The 23,542-nt window shown below is 37.0% G+C and overlaps 1 protein-coding gene and 1 pseudogene across 2 annotated transcripts in view; both read right to left on the reverse strand.

Moving 5' to 3' along the window:
* The window catches only part of UBE2E1 (ubiquitin conjugating enzyme E2 E1), a gene marked incomplete at both ends in the record, with an annotated part of 521,622 nt that overhangs the window by 273,175 nt on the left and 224,905 nt on the right, over nucleotides 1-23,542 (reverse strand). The window contains one exon of the mRNA XM_084246429.1: nucleotides 15,551-15,698. Within this exon, the coding sequence (XP_084102555.1) occupies nucleotides 15,551-15,698 (148 nt within the window). The remainder of the gene's footprint in view (nucleotides 1-15,550; nucleotides 15,699-23,542) is intronic.
* On the reverse strand, nucleotides 21,360-21,797 carry LOC311179367 (ubiquitin-ribosomal protein eS31 fusion protein-like; annotated as a pseudogene). The gene has a single exon. The product of its transcript is annotated as a ubiquitin-ribosomal protein eS31 fusion protein-like (transcript).

Below are 23,542 nucleotides of genomic sequence, written 5' to 3' on the forward strand. Positions count from 1 at the left end.
AATCACAAAAAACCCCGAATAGCCAAAGCTCTCCTGAAAAAAAAAAGAAGGGAATGGAGGCATCACACTCCCAGACTTCAAACTATACTACAAAGCCATAATCATCAAAACTGCATGGTATTGGAACAATAACAGACATACAGACCAATGGAATCGAATAGAAAATCCAGAAATAAACCCACAGATTTATGGTCATCTAATCTTTGACAAAGGAGCAAAGACTATGCATTGGAGCAAAGAAAGTTTGTTCAATAAATGGTGCTGGGAAAACTGGGTCGCTACATGCAAAAGAATGAAGCTTGACCACTACCTCACACCATACACAAAAATCAACTCAAAATGGATTAAAGAACTAGACATAAGACCTGAAACCATAAAATATATAGAAGGAAATATAGGCGAAACACTACGTGATCTGCACATCAAAGACATCTTTACAGACACATCACCCAAAGCAGTGATAGTGAAGGCAAAGATAAACAGCTGGGACTACATCAAATTAAAGAGCTTCTGCACAGCAAAAGAGACAATAACAAAAACAAAGAGAAACCCCACCAACTGGGAGAACATTTTTGCACCCAACACTAATGATAAAGGACTGATCACAAAAATCTGCAAAGAGCTGATGAGACTCAACAACAACAAAGAAAAGAATCCAGTCAAAAAATGGGCAGAAGAGCTAAAAAGAAACTTCTCTGAAGAGGAAATGCAAATGGCCAACAGGCATATGAAAAAATGTTCAACATCACTTGTAATCAGGGAAATGCAAATCAAAACTACCATGAGATACCATCTTACACCAGTGAGAATGGCACATATTAAAAAAACTAGCAACAACAAATGCTGGCGAGGGTGTGGAGAAAAAGGAACTCTTCTGCACTGTTGGTGGGAGTGCAAACTGGTCCAACCACTGTGGAGAGCTGTGTGGAGATTTCTGGACTTACTAAACATAGAGCTTCCATATGATCCAGCAATTCCACTCCTAGGTATTTACCCAAAGGACACAGAAACATCAATTCCAAAGAGCACCTGCATCCCTATGTTTATAGCAGCACTGTTTACAATAGCTAAGCTTTGGAAACAACCCAAATGCCCAAAAATAGATGACTGGATCAAGAAGATGTGGTACATATATACCATGGAATATTACTCAGCATTCAAAGAAGATAAACACATGCAATTTGCAGCAACATGGATGGCGCTGGAAGGGATCATGCTCAGCGAAATAAGCCAAAAAGAAAAAGAAAAATACCGGATGGTCTCACTCATAGCAGGAATCTAGAAAACTTAAATAAGGGACCAGGAAAATGAATAACTATAAGAAAGTGAAAACCAAAATCAACAAAAAACTATGAACCAGAGACACTTTTAGGGGGGCGGGGGCGGGGGCGGGAGGGGAGGGATTGGGGTCAGAATGGGGGGGCTGCAATTGTATGGGGAATATAACAATAAAATTTATAAAAAAAAAAAAATAAAACCCGGTCATCCATACCCACAACAAAGAAATTCAGAACATCAAAATAAGATTATTGTGCTATATGCACTTACTACTGCTTTGCCAATACTAATAAGAGCATAGAACTTTACATTTAATATATTTTGCAAACCAAATTAAAACTAAAACAAGAAACTGTTTAACTGGAGAAAGAGGCCATGGTATTAAGAAGGTATGTGTTGGCTGAGAATGACAACAGGTCAGCATTGACAACATTATTCAGTGTGTGGACAGATTTTCAGAGCTGACACCTGCCCTCTTTTGAGAGCTGATGGCGCTGGTCCTGCCTTGGATGCCAGAACAAGAGCTGCCACCTTGGCACATAAAGTGAAGGGGACTACTCCAAGGTTATATTAAGGCTATAGGCATTACAAGCTAAGTTACGGTAGTATAGAGATAATAATAGAGTGCTTTTAAAATAAAAATAAAAATAAATCAACAAGAAAATTTGGATTATTAAAAAGAAACATTTGGGGGCTGGAAATGCAGATGAAAGAGAGGAGAGTAACAGGGAAGGGGAGAAAGGATAAGGAATATCCACGGAAACATACACCACTAGTTCTGTCCTAAAGAAATAAATATATGCTGGTTTACTTCACTATGCCTTTGGATCCAGCTCAGTGATCCTTATAAGGATGGGGTAGACTTATGAGAGAGGAGCCAAGTGAGAGCCTAGGGGGAAGGAGAGTTTGTGCCTTTGTACTCTGAAACACAAACTACAGATCAATTTTAATATTGTAAACGACATGAATGAAGCTTATCTTAGGGGCTAACAGGCACAGGTCACAGATAAGAAGTATTGTAGGATCACAAAAGGTTCTTGTGAGGTTCTGGTGTCTATTGTGAAAGATAATGTGGCAGATACTATTTCAAGTAACCTCTGAAATGGTTCATTCTTTCTCTTAACTATTTTTTAAAATCAGGATTCATGGCAGAGGCAAACTTTCGAAGGCAGTAAAGCACAAGCTGATGGGAAAAAGGAAGCAAATGCCCAGTGGTTCATACTGCTTTGGCACATCTATTTGCGGGCAGAAGGAGAATTTAATGCTTTGCCTTAAAATTATCATTCTTCCTGGGGGGCAGGGAGAGGGCCAGCCCAAACCCCACAAACCTGCCTATTCTAAATGGGTTCTGCCACCCACCACATCAACACAAAACATATGAGACTTTAATGGGAAGGAACTTCAATACAACTAGGAAACAATACAGGAAAGGCAAAGAATCTAGTTTCTAAATCAAGCACCCAAAGTTACCCATCCCCTCGTGGGTAAAACTCCATCCAAATGGGATTGGCCCAGGGCAAGACCCCAAAGCCTGCCACAAGTCTAAAGCATCTTCCAGTGGGGACCCACAGAAAAGGGTCAGAAACAACAAGACAAACCCAGAAGGAAAAGAGCAAAATCAAAATCAAGATAAAAGCTGCCATTGACACCTCCCCACGGGTCTCACCCACATCAGTGTCACCCAGTCCACGACCAAAAGGCAAGCGCAGTTTTTCACGTGTTTCTAGGCTCCATGCGCCTCCTCCAGGTCTCCTTCTGGCTCCATCCTGTTTCCTTCCTCAGTCTCCTCTGCAGCTTCTTCTCTTCCTGCTCAGCTCCACACTCCCTTGGGTGGGGCAGGGAACCTGGAACCTCCCCCTTTCCTGGGAACCACCCTGTTACATTCCCTCCAGTATTCACACCAGGTCCCTGAGGACATTAGACAACTACTAATAAAAGTATAGAATCGCTTCGTTAACAAATTATCTGGGTTTGAAGAGCCTTTAAAGTCCGTGTGGTTATAGGGGGTCTCCTCATTGCATGGGAGATGTCTATCTCAGAAGGTGGTACTCTTTAAGAGCAGAATTTGACAGCCATACATACTGATAGAAAAGAGATCAGGAGACCATGGCTTCTGGGCTGAGGAATCCTTCTGAATGCAGGGTTGCACTCAACATTCTGGAGGGTATTTTATGCTGTTATCAAATTTTAAAAATATATTCACTTTTTAAATTTACATAAAGTAAAATATCTGCTATGTCATTTATAATCCAGACACAGGTGCTTCTGACAAAAAGCAATATTAGCATGAATAAGAATTAAAATGTGCATGTATACTAATGAAATGCATTGGTATAGTTATTGTAATTGAGCTTTAAATTAGCAATTTACAACCTGATGTCAAAGTGGGAAGATAAAAGTGATTGCAGAAGGAAAGCGGACAAATTTTAAGGAGTGAAAAACTCAATATTGGTCCTAAACTGAAACAAACAAACAAACAAACAAACAACACAACTGGGAGAGGGTTATCTGGGGGAATTGGTGATACCTTTGAGTTATATTGCAATTTTTGGATAATTCTAACTCAATCATTTAAATAAAACTTTTTTAACAACTCTAGAATGAGAAGAATTAATGAGGAGTCCCTTTTCACCATTGTAATCTTTTAATCATCTTTATTTAAGAAATAATAAAAAGTTAATTAAAATCTAGACTAAATGCTCTTGACTTCAGAATTTTCTCAGTAAGGGAAAGTCTCTGAATCATTCCTTAGATAAATAGTTCTGAGTAAAAGATATATTCCCATGTGAGTAGAAATGGTCTTTACTTATACTGAGGGCTTGCATCACTTTTCAACTTTTTGTGTCTTCAGAGTCTTTCACTGATAATGACAAAACAAGTACCTGCAACAGTTTCATTCAGGCCCTTGAAGATCATTAGATACCATAGATTGGAAAATAAGGGGAGAAAAAACACCTAAAATACAGACAATTTACCAAATTTTAGTATTAAAAAAGACATTCTTTGATTGGCATAGTGCAGAAACTAAAAAGTACTGATCTAGACCACACTTCACTTCCTTTTTAGTGTTTCTCTAAACAAAAGATAGATCCTTGTTGATTTCTAAAAGGCAAAACCCCAAAAATGACATTTTCTAAAGGGTAACTTAAAAAGAATTTCATCATAGCTCAATATGCACCTTAGCTTTTTAATGAGACCAACTTCCAGCCCAGTAAATTAGAGGTTATTATTGCAGAGCAGTAGTAGAATTTACAAAAGAAAATTTGTAGCAACATAAATCCATGTCTAGATTTATATTAATGAAGAGGCAATAAAATATGCATAGGGAAATGATAAACAGAAGTAGGTTAAAACTAGGGCTAAAAGTTGATGTCAGTGTGTCTAAAATTACACAAGATTGTAAGACAAACATAACTATCAAATATACTTGCTGAGTCCCCTCGAATTTGAGTTTATAGAGTCCCACGTGAAAACTGACTCAATTCTTAAGTATTAAGTATTAACTCTTAATACTTAACTCTATAAAGAATAAGCATGTGTTATTTTTATATAAAAAATAAAAATATCTTCATTGGAAAAAGTTAGTAAGGACAGATTATCAAGAACATCCAGAACCCTTTTTCCCAACCTTTAGACACTGTCACTTTACCATGAAAACTATGAATTTACAAATGACCAGAGTTCACCAAATGCCACCCACATAAAAATTAAAAATTAAAGGCTTCTTTGCTTAGTTACAGTAACTGCAACTTTATTTATTTATTTACTTAATTTATACAAGCACTGGGTACAGTCAGAAGCGCGGGCGGGTGAGAGAATTCCCCAGAGTCAGAGTGGGGAGCAGCGGGCACGGCAGGAGAGGTCTGCGCGCCATGTAGGACCCTTGTCCAGTGGCCTGGGTAGAGGCTGTGGGCAGCTTGACAACCCAGCACTCAACCGCTGCGCCACCGGGGAGGCCCGAGTAACTGCAACTTTAAATTACCTTTCCAGAGAACTGAACAAGCAAACAAAAACCACCCTCAAACAGCAATCTTTCGGGCCTCCCCTGTGGCGCAGCGGTTGAGCGCTGGGTTGCGAAGCTGCCTGCAGCCTCCCCGGCTCCAGTTCAATCCCCGGCTGCTCCCCGGCCACCAGAGGAGGGTCCCACATGGTGCGCAGACCTCTCCTGCTGCCCGCTGCTCCCCTCAGCAGTGTACTTCGGTCCTTCTGCCTGCTCTGCTCCCTGCTCTGGCTCTGGTGAATTCTCTCACCCTCCTGCGCTTCTGACTGTACCCAGTGCTTGTAAAAAAAAAAACCAAAAAAAAAAAAAAAAAAAAAAAAACCAACCAAGCAAACAAACAAACAAAAACAACAATCTTTCACTTAAAAATATTTACTAAACTGGACACAGACTATTCACACATACTGAACTCAGATATGATTGCCCCCAACTCTAACCCATCCACAGTATTTTGAACATGAATGCATGGAAAAGATGTATTCTCTACAAACATGGATGCATTCTGAATAAGACTACAGTTAAAATAGGCAGCCCTGACCTAGGTAACAACCATGCATGTTCCTTAGGTAAGTATATCCTCCTACAGAGGACCAGGAGAGCTGGTACTCTTATGTGCCTTTGCCTAGTGAAGCAGGATTATTCATGCACTGCAGCAAGGTGCTCTTTTCTACAGTTTTTCTTTTAAAATTCTGGCCATGTCATCCCAAGCTAAGAAGACATCTCTAGACCTCCATTTGTCCTAAATTCCCTTATTTACTTGAGTTAGTGTATGAAATGTTCTACTGCAGGAGCCAGTCTGGACAAGACAGTCAGTACTGGAATACATGTGTGCCCATGATGCTCTCAATAAAGAGGTGGTGCTCACTGTATACCACAAAATGGACTCCCTATACCTACCTGCAGACACACAGCTTGACAGGCTTTTGTAGGCTGGCCTAGGCATTTGAGTATGATAAACAATATGACTTATTTGCAGGAATGCCTTCAGAGGGAAGGCATTTAAGGGAAGGCAGTGTTTATTTGTATAAAATAAACTTTGTATTTTTAAGAAAAAGGAGGGCATTCATTATTCAAGTTAATAGACCCTTCATTTGGCAACAGGTTTTTCCATAGGATACGCTCAGGTACATTTAAAATATTCTAAGTTCATAATTTTTTTCCAGGAGCACTCTTGTTATGGCAAGAAATATGCCTATAGTTTAAAGGAACTCCTATACTGCTTATTATTCATGTTCTTCACCAATACAATATAATGGAACACTCAATACCCATGATAAGCATTAAGCTCCAGGATCTCTAAAAGGATAAATATAAAGAGAAGAAAAAGAAAACTAAGTTATTGCCATTGTATTGGAACAATTAGCCTAACATTTCAGAAGTAACATCTTTCTTGAATAAGAGTTGTGTTACTGACAGCAGCTTGCCCAGGCCAAATGCTGAATGGGGGGCTGAGTTGTGAAAGTGAAGACAAATGATATTAACTGTTCAGTTGTTAAGGGTTCCAGATTCAGACATTGATAGAGTTACATTAATTCTTCAAATTCTCAAAATTAAAATAGTTCCCCAAAGATATCACACACATTAAAATATCCAAATTAAAAAGGCACAGTGCCATACAATCATCCTGATAATTTGTCCATACAAGAAAATTTTTGTACAATTAAAGGAACTTTGTTTTGTTTCATTGGTATGGTTTCATATATGTTATTTAAATGTGTTTAAGCAATTTATCTTCATTTCTCCTTAAAAAAAACAAACGAACAAAAAACAAGACTTTTCATAGTGGTCTACCTTCCACAGTGATACATATTACACTACTCAATAACAAATATTATTACTAATACTAATGCAGCAACCTTTTCTTAAGTTTACTATATTCTCTCTTTTTAAATGGATTCCCATGAAAACTAATGGTGTAAAATAATATTATCTGAGAATATTTAGCCTTCTAAAAAGAAAACTCTTGGTAATGTGCAAAAATGTCTATACACATAAAAGGCACGTTTTGAAGCTGGGCTCATTATAACCATTATCTCTATTTTTGTGAATGTGTGAAAAGCCTACTCTATCCCTTTCCTTGGCAAAGCAGAATTATAGCTATCTAGTTTAAACCTTTTATTAATATTGCCTATATGTGCCTAAAAGTGCTAAGTCTTAAAATTTCATTTAAAACTTTCTACAAATGAGAAAAAAATCACTAATCTGGCTAAGCTCTTCATTATAGTGAGGTTTTACTGTACATGCTATTACAGGACACACCAATCAGAGTCCTACAACGAATGAGTGGACAATTGTATAATGGTCAAAAAGAAACAGAAAAGCAGTTACAGACTGCCAGTCAAGGGATTCATCTTCTTATGTTAAGAATGCTGGCAGCACAACTGTTTCCTGGTTCACAGCTCTTCCCTGGGTCGGGTAAGGGAACAGAAGTGAAAAACAGGAACATGGGGATGATAAACAAAAGGCTGTATTTTATTATTTACCAAATGGGAGCAATTTCTTTAGATAAGGGATGACCTACGAAGCTTTGTAGGCACATTTTAAATGTATCCCAATAACTCTCTCTAGCTATCTACATATAGGTATGTGTGTGTATGTATATATCTCAGATCTATCTATTAAAGTAAAAAATTTTTTTGTGGGTCATCATTTCTGGATAGTGATTTATCAGGGTCACATAAACAGCTAATGCTCTTTTATATTTAGGCAAACTGGATGTTCAAGGAAGACAGAAAACTGGTAGTTATGGTAAAGACTTGACTACACAAAGCGGAAATATCATGGGCTGATTAAGACACTAGTTTTGTCATGCAGTCATCTCTCACCTCCACATGGTAGCTACCAATCCTTTTCTGGCAACTCTTTGATTTGATTTTTTTTTTAAAGATTTATTTATTTATGCATGCAAGAACTGGGGTACAGGCCAGAGGTGTGGGTGGTGAGAGGATTCACCAGAGACAGAGTGGGGAACAGAATAGGCAGATTGACCGAAATACGCTGCTGAGGGGAGCAGCAGGCGAGTCAGGAGAGGTCTGCTACGCCATGTGGGTAACAACCTGGCTAGCAAGGGATCGAAACTCTTTGATTTTAGAAAGAACTTTCCCACTTGTTTCACTACACAGCAATCCAAAGTATAAACTCATGATCAGGTAATTTTAGCTTTCATTTTTGTTCTGTATTTCCTAGAAAATCATTTTTTGATAAACTTACATTTCTTAACTTACATTATTTTATACCAACAGCCTTTGTAAGATAACCAGTTTCTTTTTTACATAGTAACAGGTAGGGAAATAATCCTTTTAATAGCAGTTAAAACTCACATTTATAAATATACAGATCAAGGTTTGTATTTCAGATTGCTACATTTTAAAACCAGTTTTATGATGACAATCACTTCTGAGAAACTGCTTCAATTTGTAAAACAGAACTATTCTCTTTAATAATGTGTATCTCCTGATTTTATTTATCCCTCTCAATGAATCCTCAATTTTTCTTCGAATCATCACACCATGGACAGCATATTTCCTAACTGTTTTTAGAAAGACTATAGGAACCTGTGGGGTTAGATGGAGCAGTGACCCAGGATACTACAGATGATACTGAGCTTGAACCCAAGTACTTTATACACGTTTTTTGAATTTACTCTCCTTATATTTAAGATACCAGGTAGACTTTCCCTTCTTTGTTTAAGGTGGCAGAGAAGTTAAATAACTATAAATTATGGTCTGTTTATAGCCATATCTGGAAGTACTCATGAGAATAATTTGGAATTCAGCATGGAACAATCTAGAAAAGAAGCTAATCCTTCACAAATAAGGAAAACAACATGAAGTTGCCTAGATGTTGTGCACTGTATTTCTATTTTGTATGTGTCTCTTTTTGAAAAAAGCCGTGGACACCAGAAGAAATCTGATGTCTACACAGCCATTGGTAATATCTATTTAAGAAAAAGAAATTTAGGGCCTCCCTGGTGGTGCAGGCAGTTGAGCGCAGCACTGTGAAGCTGTCCACAGCCTCTGCAATGCGGGTCCAATCCGGCCGGCTGGGGAGATATCCACATAGCGCGGCAGACCTCTCCTGTCTCATCTGCTGCTCCCCTCAGCAGTGTATTTCAGTCAGTCTGCCTGTTCTGTTCCCCACTCTGTCTCTGGTGAATCCTCTCACTCTCCCGCACATCTGGCCTGTACCCCAGTTCTTGTATCAATAAATAAATCTTTAAAAAAAAAAAAGAAAAAAGAAATTTAATTTTTGCATTCTTCTAAGATAGCATGCTTTGAAAGTAGGCAGTCTTATTTTTTTTTAAAGATTGATTGATTGATTTGTTTATTTATTTATTTATTTATGCAAGCATTGGGTACAGTCAGAAGCGCAGGAGACAGAATTCACCAGTGCCAAAGCAGGGAGCAGCAGGCAAGACAGGAGAGGTCTGCATGCCATGTGGGACCCTCACCGGTGGCCGGGGATCGAACCGGCACTGCAGAGGCTACAGACAGCCTCACAGCCCAGCGCTCCACCGCTGCACCACCATGGAGGCCCCAGTAGGCAGTCTTTTAAAGCCTAATTTCAGTTAAATATCTGTTTCTAAATGGGCCAAAAATCTATCTTTGTTGAAATAACTAACACTATTTTATAATGTTTATTCAAATATAAAATTTTAATATCTTGTAACATAATTTATTATGTCATTATAAACAGCCCAAAGACACTTAAGTATCTAATAATAAAACTAAGGTATCTGAGAAAATTTATGGGTAAAGGTTATATCAGTTGTTTAAAAATGGGTCATAATTGATCTGAAACAAAGCACTAAGATGAAGAATGAGGAATGAACCATTCTCCCGACCTTTTACAGAAATCTGTAAAAGAGCCACTGGGAGCAAATTCCTCTTTCCCTTTGCTCAGTCCGTTGAGAAGAATAAAGCCCTGCCCAACGAAGCTGCAGCTGTGCTCACCCTCAGTGTAATCACTGTGTAAGAGTGAGGGTTAATTAGCTCCCATTCTCATTTCTACTTTTGTTCTAATAAAGATTTGTATAAATCTAAGACTGGGAGTGACTGATACTTGATTTTTATTTGGAAGATGATGGGGGAGGGGAAGAGTTCATGCATCTGGAGTGATAATTTTGTGGGTATGCTTAGAGCATTTTCACTTGACCGTGCCTGTGCAGTTATGCCAGTTTGAAGAGCGGTGGACAAAGACTTCACGGTTGTTTCTGAATGTAGGATCTTGCTGGCCCGGGCTGCACCAGGAAGCAGTTTATATTCTAAAGGCAGATGATACAGGAATGAAACTCACAGGGTTAGGGTCAGCGCCCAAATGATTTCCTCACAGGGGAAGGGTGCCAAATCACACACCTTTAAAGATCACACTGCTGGTAAGACTAATTTTCGGCAATCAAAAAAAAAAAAATTACTATGGAAAGTATCAATTTAAAAGTAGACAGAATAGAATAATAAAGCCCTATGAATTCATAAATCAGATTCAGCAATTGTAATATCTCACTGATATAAAATATTAAGCTGATATTTTCTATATCCCTGCCCTCTTCTGATCTTTTGAATTATTTTTAAGCAAATCCCAGATATCAAGGTATTGCATTTGCAAATAGTTGAGCATGTATCTTTAAAAGATAAAGAACATATAAAAATATTCATAATCATAATTCTACTTTATCATGTCTAAAACTCTCTTGCAATAATTCCTTAATATCAAATGCTCAGTTTTCAGATATCCAATACTACCCTATAAAAGTCATATAAATTGGGGAGAATTTTTTTTTAATGATATAGTACAGCATTCTGCTTTGAATGAAACATGCTCATTAACACTTTAGAAAGTAAAAGTACTAGACTAGAAATGTAGTAATTAGAATTAGTAAAACTATACCAGATGAGATACTTTTTATATACTTTTCAGAAAAAGGGGGGAAAGCTAGAAATACTTGCTTAAATAAACATGGCATAGGAAAAATGTTGATTTCCTTGTTTTAGCTCATCAATGTCAGTGTTCTCAGGTAGTTCATTGTATATGAGAAAATACCCATTATACAAGGGGTGTGAAGACCATAAAGATGAGATAAAACAGAACAGAGTTTAACTCTGTATATGCTTCAGAAGAATAATTATGAATAAAAGCATCCCATGAAAAATGGGAATTTGATCTAAAATTCAGCAATTCATTTACACGAATCCTGCATCAGAGGATTATATCATGTTCGTTCATAAAGCAGTACTGAATTCAAGAGTCTAGAAGGCTGGTGTTGACCTTTTGAGCTTGTCATTCTCTGTTCTCTCCTGCCACTCTGTTCTTGGACACTGAGTCACAGTTAATGGAGGCAGTCAGGTAATGTCTGACAAATGAAAGTGCCAGATCAGGCCCAATAAACACTGTGAGGTGTTTATCTACCTAGACCACTGCAGGGGGAAGAGAGTCATTATCATTGCCGTACCCATCACTTGGCTGATAACTGTTGGATATTTGCTACCTGAGAGATAGTCATTCCCAAGAGAAAATACAATGGGCACCATGAATTGAGAATTAGGCTTCTTTTCAGATTCTAAAACCCCAAAGTGTCAGTGCCTAAGGCAGTGGTATTTGAGATTATTTGTTCTATCATCTCAATGAAATTAAACTTGAGTTGGTATTTATCAGTCATCTACTGTATTATCATCCCATGGCCTTAATGTTCTGGGAAATAACATCACCATGAATCCATTACTGTCAACAAAGGGCTTTCACATACACCATCTCATTTTAAACTGGCAGGATTCCTGTGATTTATGTAGGGTTGATAATTTCCATTTTAAGTAAGAAACTAAGGCCATGGGAGGTTAAGTGACTAGTACAAGGTCACACAACTAATAAATAGTGGAACTGTTTTATACATCTATATTTGCTTATCTTAAATATCATGCAATAAGAATGTGTAGCCCTACCCTAAAATACATAAGAATTGTTTCTGAATGGACCAAAACTCTTGAAAGAGATGAGTACAAATTATGAGAAAAGTATGAAAAAAAATGTTTCTATAGGAATAAGAGAAAACACTTTTTATTTTTTTTATTTTTTTTTTTTTATGATTTTTTTTTTTTTGAGGCATGTTTTATTTATTTATTTGTTTGTTTGTTTGTTTTTGTTTATACATGCACTGGGTACAGTCAGAAGCGCGGGAGGGTGAGAGAATTCACCAGAGCCAGAGCGGGGAGCAGAGCAGGCAGAAGGACCGAAGCACACTGCTGAGGGGAGCAGCGGGCGGCAGGAGAGGTCTGCGCGCCATGTGGGACCCTCCTCTGGTGGCCGGGGAGCAGCCGGGAATCGAACCGGCGCTGCAGAGGCTGCGGGCAGCTTCGCAACCCAGCGCTCAACCGCTGCGCCACCGGGGAGGCCCGAGAAAACACTTTTTAAATTGATTAAATCTGTATCATTATTGGGGGGGTCTACTATGAGTGGCTAGCATTTCTGGAATTAAAATAGCTCCACAGATTCAATACTCATGTTCTATATCAAACTTATTCTATGATAATTTGAAGATAGGATAGATTGAAATTTACCTTAAATCTAGAAAAGAAAAAAATCCACAGAGACTAGAGGTGTATCAGGTAAAAGTGTGAAATAAATCCACTAAAACAAAAGAAGGGACATTTTGATTTGTTTACAATAAATAACTCATTTTAAGACTAGATGTATGACCGTACACATGATGTTGCCAATTAGGAAGTTTTTTAAAAAAGATTTCTTTTATTTATGTATGCATACAAGAGCTGGGGTGCAGGCTAGAGATGTTGGGGCGGGGATGAGAGGATTCACCAAAGACAGCATGGAGTAGAACAGGTGGATTGACTGAAATACACTGCTTAAGGGAGCAGTGGGCAAGTCAGGAGAGGTCTGCTGTGCCACAAGGGCCAGCTCCCTGGCCAGGGATTGCTCGAGCTGCAGTGGCTGAGGATAACTTCATAGTGCTGAGACTTAACCCCTTGTGTCACCAGGGAGACCCAGAAAGTTTGTTTATAATGTGTTAAAGCATGAACATTAGTTTGTGAGCATGTATTTTACTTATAATATTTAATTATTATATTAGACCACCTCTAGATAGTAAAATTTAAGGAACATTATTATCTTTAGGCTTATTCTTACTAACAAAAGCATTATTTTCAAAATCTGCTTCTTTTTATTTATCTGGTTTTGCTTAAAGTAGGGATGATTTTTATATTTATGTTTTTACAGAACGCATCTATAATTTTCTGAGACACTGAAATTCTAATTCACTGAACAGAAATTTATTTGATTGCTGAGAGAAGGCCTTGGTGGAACAAACATTTCTTTTAAGCAGGAATTATACAGAGAACAGACTCTGAAATACAAGTTGATTTAGGACAACAGGCCCATTTCAGCTGACCGGGAGACCAAGAAGGTCTGGTTACCACTGGGAAAGGACTGTCTCTCCTCACTGAGTTTTCTAAGGGTGAAGTTATACCTATTTTCATGTATAAGAAATGAGAACTTTTTACTACTTTAGTTCCCCTAAGTGCCTCATTAGTAGTAAGGTCTCAAAAGTTTCTTTAGTTCCCTCAGTTTTATTAAGATATAATTGATACACAATACTACATAAGTTTAAGGTGTATAGCATAATAACTTGAGATTGAAAATTTCTTGAGCACTAACCTCTCCAAATTTTCTCTTTAAAAAATTTCCATCCAGGCCTCCCTGGTGGCGCAAGGGGTTAAGAAACAACCTATGAGGCTGTCTACAGCCACTGCAGCACAAGTTCAATCCCTGGATGGCCAGGGAGCAATCCTCATGGCGAAGCAGACCTCTCCTGACTTGCCCACTGCTCCCCTCAGCAGTGTATTTCGGTCAATCTGCCTGTTCTGTTCCCCACTCTGTCTCTGGTGAATCCTCTCACCACCCACGCCTCTGGCCTTTATCCCAGCTCTTGTATGTATAAATAAATAAATCGTAAAAAAAATAAAATAAAAAATTCCCACTCTAACTTTTAGGAGTGGGAGGGCACATTCAAGTCCATGTTCTGATATTTCCAGGAGGACTGCTTGGTCTAGGCCACATGTAGAAAAATGCCTTATAATATTATCTCCAATGAGGTTACACATGAAGAGACAAACAGAACTGAAATAGAAATAATGAGACTGAAGGAACAAAATATTTGTCATTCAATATCTGGGGGGAGTCTGAATTAAAAATACTTTATAATGATAGTGCACAATTATATTTTATTTTTGGTGTTGAATGCATTAATTTGCAATAACTATCCTAAATACATCACAATATAATTATACTGTTTTATATTTTTTCATTAAAATTTTTTGTTACTGAAAAATAATATAAAAATTGAAAAGAATAATTTCTTCATGTTTTATAAACTAACTAGGAGCTTAAGAGAAACCCTGATTCCCACTTATCATTTCTCTTTTGTCTAAAGCTTCACTTACCTAGTAAATAGTTTGCTTCTGAATAGGAAAGATGGCATCTTATGGAATATTAAATCAGACATTAAACACTCAAAGAAGAATGTTCTAATTGAGAACATCAATGAAAAAAACACCAGCTATTGCTGGAGTTTTGTATTTTTCAAAACAAACCCAATAATATGAAGAACTGGCAGCCAGTTTGTCTCTCAGTTAAAAAAAGCTGGTCAAAGACACATAACCACATATCCAGGAGCATACAGGAAGCAGGAACTTTCAGCATTATGCACACCAGCAAGCCACAAATACTTGATCATAAACTCTCTTTTATTTTCCTGGTAAGCTGTATTTCCTTATTCACTTTTTGGGTATATCCTAGGTTAGCACCATTCAGCTTTTTTGTTCTAATAGCTTGTCAGAATGCGCAGTTATTAAGATGCCAAAAGGTCACGTCTGTGTGGTGCTGCCCGGCTGTTATCAGATTTTAATAGCCCACATTTCTCAAATTAACATCTTCTGGTAGGAAACTAATTAAAGATTAAGCTATTCAATTTGAATTTTTATTATTATTTAGCAGCATAATTTAATGCATTCTTTAAATGCAGTACTCCATCTACAATGATTTTTCATTAATTTTTATCACACCATGCTTTTTCCTTTCTTGGCAAGTAATAGGTCTTAAAAAGACTAATGAGGAGACAATATAAAAAGAAAGTAGTTACATTCCATGGAAATTTAAAATCAATAATAATAGTAATAGCAGTAGTAGTGTTGGTAGTAAACAATTTACCAAGGTCTGATATTTAAGTCATAAATAGCTTTAATTCAACAATGGATTTAAAGGACTTACCAGGGTTGCAATCTGTAAGAAGTGAGCAGATGGAGAGAAGAACTTTAGAAATGGTTAGGGCTGGACTCCAGTTGTCCTTTAGGATGTCCAGACAAATAACACCCTGGCTGTTAATATTACAGTGATAGATTCTTGTTCGGAAGGTAACCTAGGAGAAAATGCAAAGTTGTTAGAAATACCTTTTTTAGACAAAATATTCCAAGTGTTATTGGTTAAACTACATTTCTAATTTTTCCTTAGGCACAACAGAATATTCGGTAGTTGGAATCATTATTTTAGGACCTTTAATTCTGGGCTCAGAAAACTAAAGTAAAATCATGACATTCTGTTTTCAGATGGAGTCTTTTCAATGACTAATGTTCTGAGGATTGAGTTCACTTCTATGTTCATTACAATACTATACACAATAGTGAAGTTATGAAAACAAGCTAAGTGCTCAAGGACAGTCTAGTGGATTAAGATAGTGTGGTAAATACACACAGTGGAATACCACTCAGCTATGAAAAAAGATGAACTCTTGTGACTTGTGACAACATGGATGGAACTGGAGGGGATTATGCTAAGTAAAATACGCCACAAAGAGAAAGATAAATACTGGATAGTTTCACTCATATGTGGAACATAAGAAACAAAACAAAGGGTCAAACCAAACCAAAACTATAACCTAGAAATAAGACTTCCCAAGTGGAGAGGGGGAGGGTGCAGAGCAAAGTGTGGTGGGGGCCCAACAGATTATGGTGGAAGACATTATGGTGGAAGTCATCTTGGTGACTGGGTTGTGGCACTGCACATCTGAAAAGATATGTTCCTATACTCTGCATCATATACAGTGTTGTAAACCAATGTTACCTCAGTTAGGAAAATGCCATATGAAGCATCAAACGACTTAACATATTTCAAATAATTATTAAGACCACAACCTATCACATAATGGAGTGCTTCATCATATGTTTGAACACTGAAAAACATATTTTCAAATAATTCTTGGAGCAAAGAAAACAAAGTCAGCTAATTTATAACTGAATGACAACGACAATTTCGGGTTGCCAATACCATTATCTGTGATTCAGTTTTAACAGTTTCAAGGGACAAATCTAGTTTCGACTGTACATATTAGAAAGAAAGATATTTAATGAATTAAAGTGTCCAAATAAGAAAAGAAAAAAAATAATCACACAAAAGCTAATGAAATAGAGAACATCCAGTAATATTAAAATTTTGTAGAGTGCCTATATCTTAAAGTGCTAGAAAAAAGAAAATATTTTCATGATCCAACATAAATGAGTGACTTTTACATATAATTTAAAAAACCTATCAGATATTGATAGGTTATTCTGAGCCAGTTAATCCTCAGATTTGTGTGATGACCGCCACCACCAAGACACAGACAAGACACAATTCCATCACAAACATCCTCTGTGTTATTCCTTTAATAGCCACAGTCACCTTCTTCCTTTCCCTATTCTTTTTTTTTTTAAAGATTTATTTATTTATGCATACAAGAGCTGGGGTACAGGCCAGAGATGCGGGGTGGGGGGGATGAGAGGATTCACCAGAGACAGAGTGGGGAAAAGAACAGGCAGACTGACTGAAATACACTGCTGAGGGGAGCAGTGGGCGAGACAGGAGAGGTCTGCTGCACTGTGTGGGTTGCTCCCTGGCTAGGAATTGAACTTGTGCTGCAGAGGCTGCATATTGCTTCACAGTGCGGTAGTTAACCCCTGGCACCACCAGGGAGGTCCTTTTTCCTTATTCTTGACAACCACAACTCTGTTCCTCATTTCTGTTATTTTGCCTTCTTTTTTTTTTTTTTTAAAGATTTATTTATTTACGCATACAAGAGCTGGGGTACAGACCAGAGATGCGGGGGTGAGAAGATTCACCAGAGTCGGCGTGGGGAACAGAACAGGCAGATTGGCTGAAGTACACTGCTGAGGGGAGATATAATTTTGTCATTTCAAAAATGCTATAAAAACTGATACACAACTTTTTCATATTGGTTCTTTTCACTCCACAAAATTCACTGAGATCCAGCACAGCTGTTCTATGTGTTAACAGTTTGCTCCTTATTGCTGAGATGTACGCCCTGGAATGAATGTATCAGTTTGTCTAGCCACTTATGCAATGAAGGACAAATGGGTTATTATTCTTTCAACTTAAGTCCAGTGCAGCTTTTGCTGCAAAGACAAAGTCCACTGTTTGTCAATCAAACGCCAAGGCATCACAGGCTAGTGCTCAAATAGACAAGAATCTCTTTGAGGGGTTATAACATCCTATATAGCGCTTTAGGTAAAAGAGTACTTTAGTACCATAATGGAAAGCTGGAAAATTGGAGAATATTTTGAGGAAGGAGATATTTTTAGTATCTTTTTGCCCCATAATGTTACTTTACTAAATTTATTTATAGTTTAAGATTATTATTTCAGAAGAGATTTCACACAGGTCAAACTAATCATTAAAAATAATATTTAGGGCTTCCCCGGTGGCACAGGGGTTGAGCGCTGGGTTGCAAAGCTGCCCGCAGCCTCTGCAGCGCCGGTTCAATCCCTGGCCGCCGGCGAGGGTACCACATGGCGCGCAGACCTCTCCTGCTGCCCGCTGCTCCCCTCAGCAGTGTACTTTGTCAGTCTGCCTGTTCTGTTTCCCGCTCTGGCTCTGGTGAATTCTTTCATCCCCCCCATCCCCGGCGCTTCTGACTGTACCCAGTGTGTGTATAAATAAATAACTAAATCTTAAATTTAAAACCCTGGTTAAAAAAAAATTATATTTAGTAATCATTCTATATGTGGCACACACTACAACATAATTTTTTTTTTAATTGTTGCTATGGCCTGTTTAAATTCTGAAAAGAACTTTTTAAAGGTATGACATGGTCACAACAAAAGTATTCCACAATCAAGGCAAAACCTTGCTGATAACAGCTCTTGAAACAGCCAGCATTCTTTTCTAGACCCTGTCAACAAACCTACAGGAAATAGAAGAGAATGATACATGCAAAGTGATAAAGATTTATCTGTAATCTTTAGACATTAAGTAATGCAGAAATAGGAACTGATGCTTTGAATACTGACAATATCAAAGGATCTGCAACTGTTACGAGATTTTTATAGGCTGAGAAAGCACCCTCCTATTTCCACTCTCACCCTATATAAGATTACTCTGATCTCTGACTCAGTTTTCCAAAAAACCCATCATGTTATCTTTCTTAGGAGTCTGGGCAGCTGTACATCCTTTGTTCACTCTCCTGTCAAAAAACCAAATAATTAAAAAATGACCATAAAGAAAATTCCATTTTCATTTCAAGGGTTAATACTCACTGAGTTGTGTGTGTTACACACAACCCACACCTATGTTTGCATTTATAGCTGTATTTGACGCACAGCTCAATACTGATGCTTATGATGATAGCTATCATTCCTCAAGGAGAGGTAAAATTATATTGAAAATATTGTTCTCAATGGCAGGGAACAAAGCACAATTCGGAATACTTTTCAAATATTAAGGAAATTTTAAAAACATGATTTGGATACAGTGATACAGGAAACTTATTTACCCAGAATGGCTGAATCCTAGATGACTCTAAATGAGGAGCTTTTTAATTGATATGAGCTACATAAATGCCCACATAAAGATATGACACGATTACAATGAAATTATTCCACAATCAAGGCAAAAGCTTGCTAATAAAAGTTCTTGAAACACCCAGCACTCTTTTCTAGACACTGCCATCAAACCTCGGGGAACTAGGAGAGAATAAGACGTGTAAACTGATAAGGACTTGGGGGTTCTTATTACAGGCATGTGGATGTATGTATATGATGGACAGAAGAAAGTCCTTATTCACCCAAAGATGACCATGTTCTAATCCCTGGAAACTGACTATGTTACCTACGTGGTAAAAGGGACTTAGTATGTGTTAAGGATTTGAGAGACAGGGTGACTATCCTGGGTTATGTGGGTAGGCTAATATAATTTTAGGGGGCTTCTAAAATGGAGACAGGATTAGTGGGAAGTGTTATGATGGAAGCAAGGGGTCAGTGTGCTGTGAAGAAGGGACTGTGGCCTCTAGAAGGTGGAAAAGGCAAGGAAATGGAGCCCTTTCTGTGCCGCCCTGGTGTGTAATTCTTTACAATAGGAATAGGGAACAAATCACAAACACACACACTATATATATGTAATAGATGTATACATCTATATACATCTATTTAGCAGTTGCTTTAATGTTTTATCTAAAAGGTATCTTAAAATGTAACTGTGCTATTTCTGTACTTCAAAGAATCACTTCCCTTTAAAAATAATTTTAGAGTTAAAATTCTTTATATTGACTATTAGATAAAAGAGTGCTATTAAGTAGTGAATTATCTAGCATAAGTCACTTTGGTACTCTGAATCTCTATGTCCTCAACAAAATGAGCAACTTCAGCTAGATTATTTCTAAGGCCCATTCTAGTTCCAAGATCCAAGAGTTATTTGTGGAAAGAATATATGGTTTGTAAATTAGTGGGCCATGAGTTGCAATGTTACTTTGGACATATCGACTTAGGATCCCTGATACTCGATCTGTAAAATGGGGAAAACAATAGCCACAGTGGCAAAGAAGAGTGAAAAACACAGGAAGTTCTAATACCATGCCTGAGACCCAGCAGAATTTAAGTAGAGTTAGTCTTCTTTGCCTTCTCGCACATCTCCTTACTTTACAAGATTACTTCACAATGTTCAGTGTTCATATAACGATTTCCCCATTACTTGGATTATGTTATTTAATACCCTGCTTGCTCCAGGGTAGAGACAACATTCTATATATAGACAAAGAGGAGTTCTGTAAGGGGACAGAGATCATGTAGGCCATGAGTATACAGAGAGAGAACGAAATATTTTAATAAAGTATTTCTTTTAAATTGACTTCACATAATTTAGAAAAATGTTTTAGAGTAAATAAACACCTGTAATCTGGAAGGCTAATGGTATTAAGATTTGTTTAAAAGTGAACATTTAAAAGAATATTTCAGCGATAACCTCTATTTTATACATAGTTTCCATATTTCAAAAATGTTTTGATTTGGAGATAAATGGCACTGTGATTTTACTGAGGAAGTATGAGATCAGTAAAACTGGTTATATGAACAAATTGTTAGTACAACATTTTAAAAATGTCAGTACTATCACCCTCCTTGAGATTTCAAGTACTCTTTTTTTAAAAACTGAGTTTAGAGTACTTCACCAACAACCAACACATTCTAAGATTATTTTTAAAGTATTTGTGACAAAATAAAAACTGGAAAACCTCATTCTAAGTGAAGCACAATTCTTAAAAAACTTCTAAAAACCAGCAGAACAAAACAAAATCTCCACCAATTAAAAAAAAAGCAAACCTGGAACTATACTTTGCCTTGAATAATTGGTGCTAAAGCAGTTCAATTAAATACACTGAGAAGCCATATACAAAGATGACACCCATTCTGCACAGCCTGTTACATTTGACTGCAGGATATAGTTACTGTTTTAAAGGTTTTTTAATGTACTACTCCTATGTGAGTAGCACATTTCTCAGAATTTGGGAGCATCTTATTCAATTCCCAGGGCCCTTTGCTACCATGTAGCAACAGATTACTCTCAACTCCTGTAGGGGATGATATTTGGTATGACTTGATTAGGACCAATATTATTAGATTCCTTCTTATCTAATTCATAAAAGTTCAACTTATATAGAATGTTTCAGGAACATATCTCTATTGAATGAGATTCACTGTGGTTATTTTTCAGTGTGTGTGTAAAATGTTAATGTCTTTTATTATTAACCCATACACAATTACTTGTCTTCTGCTTTGTTGAAACAATAGGTCAGACAACACTTGCCACAATGTCTGTCAAAATGGCTGGTTACAAAAAAATCCAGCACTACATTCATTGAATGGGTACTTCCGATGAAGGTGACTGACTTTACCATTCTCATCCACCTTATAATATTTCAGCACAACCAGTTTAATCTTCTTTCTCTTATGTTTATTTTTCTTGGGAGTGGTGTAAGACTTTTTCCTTTCCTTAGCACCACCATGCAGTCTCAAAATAAAATGGAGAGTGGACACCTTTAGAAAGTTACCATCAGAGAAATTCGTCCACCTTCCAGTTATTTGTCAACAAAGATCAATCATTGCTGGCTGATCAGGAGGAATCATCCCTTATCCTGGTTCTCGGCCTTTATACTTTCTATAGTATCCAAGGGTTCAACCTTGAGAGTGAATAACATTCTTTCCCAGAAGATTTTTCATGAAACTCTGCACCGTGATAGCAGTTTTACTGCAGATGGCAGATCAGAAAGGCTGCATATATTCTTTTTTTTTTAGAGACTTGTTCTTCCATTATATTTTATATTCCTATATCTCTTTACATGATTATATTGTCTCTTCTGATTTCTTCTACTGCCTTACATTTCAGAAGTGGTAGAGCTTATTGTAATGTTTGAGTGTGAGTTCATCCTCAGTGTAAATTATTTAGATTTCTATAGAAGTTCCATGTACCCTGGATTGTGAAGTGCTTCCTTTGCATTTGTTTCTTCATGGGCCTCAAAGAGAATATTAGTCTGAAATCAAATTATGTAATATATGCCAAAATTCAAGGCAATAAAATCATCCGCATCCAGGGCTAACTTACATTCAAGTATTTACAAAATTCCTTAAATTATAAATGATATCTCAATTACTTTATTTGGAACAATTGAATGAGGTTCAATTACCTTATCTGGTAAGGACACAGTAAGCTGGCAACCAATTCAATCAATGTTTTGCATGCATATAGAGGTTTTCTTTCACAATCAGTTAAAAAAAATAGGAAAATTTAAGCTCTAGGAAAACAACTTTACCATTTGAAAGCTTGGATTTTAATAGTCTTTTAAGGGTCATTAAAGTGACCTTTAAAACAATTAAGGAATTTTTAGAAATCCAGCTGTATGAATTTTCGACAAATGGGTTTTGTAGCTTGGACAAATTTTCCAGCAATGTGATCATATATGGATTAAAAAAATGCTGAATTCCAAATAACTGAGATAGAAACGAAGACTCTCTGACATCTAAACTTAAATATGTATACAAAATATTTCTTAAATATTTCCACTGTTTTACATCATTGAGCACATATACTACAGGTGCTCAATCAAAGCCGGGGAGTCTAACGAAACCATACCCTATATACTCCACATTGAACTGTGGAGCCTCACAAGGAGCCTCACTCCCTTTTACCCCTCAAATCAGATGCTGGCACATGTGCTTTGGAACACTGAACTTAAGCCATTATGTGGGGCTGTGTTGATCCAACAACACTTATTTATTAATTAGTACTGCACAGAGGAGACATAATTTAACAGATGTCCAATGAACCTACATTTCTAAGACAAGATGATTCATTTCTGCTTTATAACTGCAAAAATGTCTTATACATAACGACAATTAATTATGAAGCCCAACAGCTGAGATACTTAATGGATTCTGTGTAAAGTGTATAATAAATGACTGGCCATATGATACTTGCTGTTAAATTAAAGGCAGTGACAAAAACATAAACATAAGGACAATGCCACCTTTTTGATTTTGTTTACATTTTTATGGGTCACACACTACAAAGGCAATTCTGTAAGACACAGCATATTTACAGACTTGCTAAATGTAAAATGGAAATAACACACCTTTATCCTTTGTGAAGAGGTAATAAATTTTATGATTGTAGACAAATGAAGTGGCAGTTATTTATTGTAAGAGATTAATAATTCAATACACATACAAGACAATACAGTGTTCATCATAACTAGCTATACATGACAGTTTGATTTTTCATCTAGCCCACAACAGTGTAGAAGTAAGCTATATTTCAACACAATTTAAAATGAAACAATGACTAATTCTGTTAATGATACAGTAAATTAACAACAATTACAGACTTGGCCGAATGCCCATTCTCTTGGTGAGTGCTACATAACACACAAAAGAGACATTCTTTAAA

This window comes from Talpa europaea (assembly GCF_964194135.1).
Source record: "Talpa europaea genome assembly, chromosome: 11".
NCBI classification, from domain to species: Eukaryota; Metazoa; Chordata; class Mammalia; order Eulipotyphla; family Talpidae; genus Talpa; species Talpa europaea.